Consider the following 5892-nt stretch of genomic DNA (forward strand, 5'->3'; position numbering starts at 1 on the left):
GTAAACCAAAGGAGGAGGCTGCAATGCTTGGTAAGAAATGTACGCATTATCCTGCCCATGTAATTGTAACCCCTCTGTACAGTATGTTCACAAATAAAAAATAAATAAAAAAATCATCATCATCAAAATCCACAGCCCTAAAAAAAATTCTTCATAAATTTAGAAGATACTACTAATAATATGGCAGATTAATAAAACCCAGGAATAACTGATGTTATTTCAGAAAGTCACCACAAAGTAGCATTGACTTCTTCTTTTTGTTGGGGGGGGGCGGTCCAGTCGTGGGCCTGAACTCTGGGCCTGGGCTCTGTCCCTCAGCTCTTCAGCTCAAGGTTAGCGTTCTACCACTTGAGCCACAGCACCACTTCCGGCTTTTTTTTCTGCTTATGTGGTGGTGCTGAGGAATTGAACCCAGGGCCTCATGCATGCAAGGCAAGTGCTCCACCACTGAGCCACCTTCTCAGCCCAGCATTGACTTCTTTTACTAATCATGTAACTGATCCTATACTTAGCTATACACAACAAGCAGTATATTAAATGCCTATTTAAAATATGTCTCTACATAAAAAGATGCACAAGCTGTTCTAACAATAACTGGTTAAGAAAGCAATTAAATAAGCTCTGTGCCAGTGGCTTAAGCCTGTAATCCTTGCTACTCAGGAGGTTGAGATATGAGGACTGTGGTTTGAAGCCAGCCTGAGCAAGAACATTTATGAGACTATTATCTCCAATAACATACTCAGAAAAAGTAAAAAGTGGCACTGTGGCTCAAGTGGTAGAGTGCAAGTCTGAGAATACAAAGAGGCTCAGGGACATGGTCCTGCCCCCGTGTTTAAGCCCCAGGACCAGAAGAAAAGCAAGCAAGCAAATACAAATTTACTAAGGTAATTAGTTCAAATGCAATATGCACATTTTATAATGACTGATACATCCTTTATTTTTATTAGTGAGCTAGATTTAAAGAAAAATCTGTCTTTATTGGATCAGTCAACAAGAAGATGGATCCAATGAATAAAGCAAACTGTACCATGTTTCAAAGAAATCAAAGCAATCTAGAAGCAGCTAAGTGGCTATGAGTCAGTGACTTGTGATATTGAAAAATAGCAATAACTTGGCTCTTTCAGATAATGGTAGTTGTGTTTTGATCACAGGATATCTTTTCCCCTTTCTCAGATCAGTACCACGGATCATTCATCAAAAGTCCCAGAATTCATCCAGTAGTCTAAATATTTTCCAATGTCATTCTCTTTTGTTTTCTCTTATTGCTTAGATGATGCTGGGACAAAAATCCATTTGCCTCAACAGGTAGACATGGCGGCCCAGGTTGCTTCGGGGATGGCCTATTTGGAGTCTCAGAACTATATCCACAGAGATCTTGCTGCCAGAAATGTCCTCGTTGGTGAACATAATATCTACAAAGTAGCAGATTTTGGACTTGCAAGAGTTTTTAAGGTAGATTTGATTTTGTTTTAATTCTTTTTGTACTAGGTTTAATTCAGCCTCTAAGAACACTACCCTTTGTTATTCTTCAAAACACCATTTTTCCAAGTTCCTAGTTCATAGAACACTTCAAATAGCTTAAGACTTATAGTCTATCTGTCTGTTCCAATTTCTTCAACATAGGGAAGAAAAACACAGAAAATAATGATCTACTTGAGTTGTAAATGTGTAATTGTGTGCTTGAATTTATGGTCTGCCTTTTCATTTACTACCAGTATTTCTTCCTGTATTTCTTTTACAAAAGCAACATGCTTTATATGATTACAGAACCTACTGTTGCTTACTCTATGCCCAACTAATCTACATGTTGCCAGAATTCTACAAGTCCGGAGGGTGGCAATCCTCTGGTTTGAACTCAGGACCCTATTCTTGTTAGATTGGGCTAAGATTTTAGCCATTCATCCAGAACATTTTTTAAAGCTATTTTTAGGAAGGCTCCTACTTTTTTGTTATGCTTTGTTTCTTTTTGTTTCATTTTATTTTTGCCTGGCCTGTGATCCTCCCACTTATGTCTTCTATATGTGTCCTCCCACTTATGCCCAGCTTTCTTGTTGAATTGAGGGTCTTACTAACTTTTGACCTAGGCTGACCTGGAACCATGATCCTTCTGCTCTTTGTATCCTGAGTAGCTGGAATTTCAGACATGAGCCAGGGTACTGGCTACAGCCACCAACTTTTAAATTCCCCTTCCTTAACCTACTTTGTGACATGAGTCCAAAATATACTAACATAGAAGCATAATATTAGGTATTTATCTCTGGATTTACTTTTAAATCTCCATATTATACCCCTAAAAATATGGATATGGGACATGAAGTACAACAAATAAAAGATTCCCTTTTGATCCTCACATACTCATCAACGCTCCTTTTGGTAAGCTAATTAAAACCCTAGTGAGTTGATCTATTAGTTTGAATCATTTGAATTCTATTTTTCAGCATTAATAAGTGGTTATTTTGTAATTATCAAAGCCACTGGCTCTTCAATACCACCAGTAAATTAAAATAACCCCAGACTTCGCTTCCTTTTCTTTTACTAAATTTTTAAGCATCATTTGTAAAGCATCTTATATGAGATCTCCCAATATAATAGAATAGTCCTTCCAGGGCTGATCAAATAATAGTAGGCTATCAAATAATATTTTATTAATGCAATTCCCACATTTTTCAACCTTACCTGTGTGACTCAGAATTAGCTACTATAATCATCAATTGATCTAAGATCATTTTGGATATTTTTCCCTCTAAAATTTAACATGAAACTTTAAACGAGTGAGGGAAGCAAAAAACAAACAATGAAAACAACAACAACAACAACAACAATCCCCAGCAATACTTTAACTTGGATCGACTCTTTCATGCATTAACAGGTAGATAATGAAGACATCTATGAATCTAAACATGAAATCAAGCTGCCAGTGAAGTGGACTGCCCCTGAAGCCATTCGTACTAATAAATTCAGCATTAAGTCCGATGTGTGGTCATTTGGAATCCTGCTTTATGAAATCATTACTTATGGCAAAATGCCTTATAGTGGTGAGTAATGAATTCCGAAGTGAGCCTTTCTGCTGTAGGTCACTTCCTTAGGTGTGCCTTGAGCTGTTTTTCCTAGACTTAGAGGGCAGAGTGATGTAGCTGACCAGACTCGGTGCCTGTGAGGGCTTGAGGGATAAAATTTGATGATGATAATTTACATTAATGAGGTGGCTTATTGCTTCCTTCTCCTTTGCTCTTGAATTGCACTCTTGTAGACAGACACAACTTGCTGCAGGATTTAGTTTAATCTCTGCAAACTGGGAATTAGAAGGTAGATTCCCATCATCTTGCCCAAGAAATTGATTTGCTTTGCAATCTAGTGGATTGGTGCTTATGAACATGAACTGAAGACTAATCTTTTGTTTGTTTTTGTTCGTTCCATTCTATATTGTTTTCAGGTATGACAGGTGCTCAAGTAATCCAGATGTTGGGTCACAACTACAGACTCCCACAACCAGCTAGTTGTCCACAACAATTCTATAGTATCATGTTGGAGTGCTGGAATTCAGAGCCTAAAGAAAGACCTACCTTTGAGACACTGCATTGGAAACTTGAGGACTATTTTGAAACAGACTCTTCATATTCTGATACAAATAACTTCATAAGATGAACATTGATGGAAGCAAAAAAAAATCAAATAATCAGTCCAGAGACACAATGTTATCAGCCAATCACAATACCCATTTATCTTGACATATGTGGGTAAAAGGACAAATTTGGCCATGTATTTCACAAAAGATTATATGTATATTTTATTGACTGGGAAACACTACAGAGCAGTAGAAGGTGGTTTATCATTTTCTCAAACTGCCTGGCAAAATCTAACACACTTAATGAGGTTATTTTTCTTCTTAAAAGATCCTTACATTTCTATTTATTGTTTGAAATGCCGATCAAGAGAATCAACAGATGATAGTCAATTTTTACGTGGTGACTGTTGTAGCATTTTCCTGTTTACTGATTAGAGTGGTTATTCATTATTCCTCAGATTGCTGAATCCCATCAAGCTGTTATTATGAAGGAATTTGATTGCATTGCTGCACAGCAGGACCTGTGCTTTGAGATTTTTTTCCCCTCTCTTTTAAAATATCCTGTAACTACAATGATGGGAAAGCCATGTTAAATGACTTGATTGTACTTGAAGTAATTGCACATATTTTTCTTATGCATAAAAAAATGAAGCAGCTGTTGAGAAAAAGAATTAAAATCGTTCTCATTTTTTAGAAGGAAATGATGGAATTTTTCTATACCTCAGTATGTGTCATTTGAGAATCATCTGTATTAGTTTTAATCTCTTAATGCTAAGAATCAGGTTGCAAAGCTGTTGAGTTATTATGTACAGAAATATGTGACAAACACCCAATAGCCCACAAGGTGTAAGAAGTAGGTATTAAAGTCATTAAGCAAAACAAGGTAAGAGTAGTATTGCTACAGCCTTCTAAGTCATTTTTAAAATTGGCACCTAAGCCACTTTTAAATAGATCACAAGGCAAGTCAAGCTCTTTTCAGATCTAGAGGCTAGGGATAATGTCTGAACTAGGTTATAAATATAAACTTGACTCCTAGGTGAAGGTTTTTAGCTATCTTAAATTTGTGTTAACCTTCGTAACAATGTTATTGCCTTCTTAAGCAATGGGTATATCAAATTCTCTGCTGCATTAGAAGAATAACAAGACTTCTCCAAGTTAGTTTCAAAGTCAAATGTATGTTCAAAGATGTGATTCATAGCAATTAGAATGAACAAGCCATGAGAAAACAGATTGTTTTGAGTGTATTCCCTTACTTTTCTTTGAGAAGAATATGTCTATGAATAAGCAAGAAACCAATTTGTAAACTTTTTAAAACTCAGGGACAAGAGGTAAGGAAGGTGCCAGGATTAATACCATTAACCCTCAATAATGTTACCCCAAACCTCCACATAATTCTTATTCTCAATGTTTATACCAGAGCGCCAGCAGCAACTAGGGCTCTTTATTATCTTCTCACTTTGCTAAAGCTAGATGGAAATTTCACTCTTAATCTCCATGATTCTTTTTCTGTGTGGGTCACATGTCCACTCTGGACTAATAACACATTTCATATGGATGTTGAGTGGCTTAGAAGAAGGTCTGACATTGAACATGGGAATGTGATTGTCTTCCCTGGAGATTAGTTGGTGTGTTAGTTTAGCTGAATAAAATTAGAGATTAATTGCTGGAGAGATGTCCATGAGAAAATCATCTGAGATAAACTAATTATTAGAATTAATCTATGTGCAGATATATCTGTCTGTGTGTCTATCATCCCACACCCCCTTATATATTAGGCTGGTAGGTGAGTACATACAGAAACTTTGCTGAAGACCTGATACTACAATGGGTTTGTGGAGCTAACAATTATAGAACCACTTAGAGAAGCAAGAATATCTGTAAAGTATGGTTAATATTAATATTTTCAATCACTCAATGACTTAAAAGATGACTTCATTTATTTATTTAAGTTATATTGTCTAATGTACTCAAGGAGCAGTTTAGTTAAAAATTAGCAATACTTAACAGAAAATAGCTCCTTTCCCTGAGTTCATTTCTTTGGGTTCAGTTCCGCTTGGGCATAGGTAGAAATGAACCGAAACATTCTCATTTTATTGTGCAAATTCAACCACTTAATAATTTGTCTTTCTGTGGTAAGTAGTGAAAATAAATTTTTAAATAGGATCTGGTTTTGAAATATAAAAAGAAGGTTATCCTTTCTTGTTTTAATACCACCTGAAACTCATTTAACTTACTGTGTCGGATTCTTGGGGACATTTATGTTCAAGGTTCTGTCAAAGCAATCTATTATTCTTGTTTTTACCCTGATGGAGCATGGGGAAAAATAA

At 36.1% G+C, this 5892-nt stretch overlaps 1 protein-coding gene across 1 annotated transcript in view; it reads left to right on the forward strand.

The window, feature by feature from the left end:
• Frk (fyn-related Src family tyrosine kinase) overlaps positions 1-4162 on the forward strand; it is an 87408-nt gene extending 83246 nt beyond the window's left edge. Inside the window, exons 6-8 of the mRNA XM_013032796.1 lie at positions 1271-1452; positions 2870-3035; positions 3434-4162. Coding sequence (XP_012888250.1) covers positions 1271-1452; positions 2870-3035; positions 3434-3645 — 560 coding nt within the window. The 3' untranslated portion in view covers positions 3646-4162. The remainder of the gene's footprint in view (positions 1-1270; positions 1453-2869; positions 3036-3433) is intronic.
• Positions 4163-5892: the final 1730 nt, after the last annotated feature.

Source organism: Dipodomys ordii, unplaced genomic scaffold (assembly GCF_000151885.1).
Source record: "Dipodomys ordii isolate 6190 unplaced genomic scaffold, Dord_2.0 Scaffold157, whole genome shotgun sequence".
Classification (NCBI taxonomy): Eukaryota; Metazoa; Chordata; class Mammalia; order Rodentia; family Heteromyidae; genus Dipodomys; species Dipodomys ordii.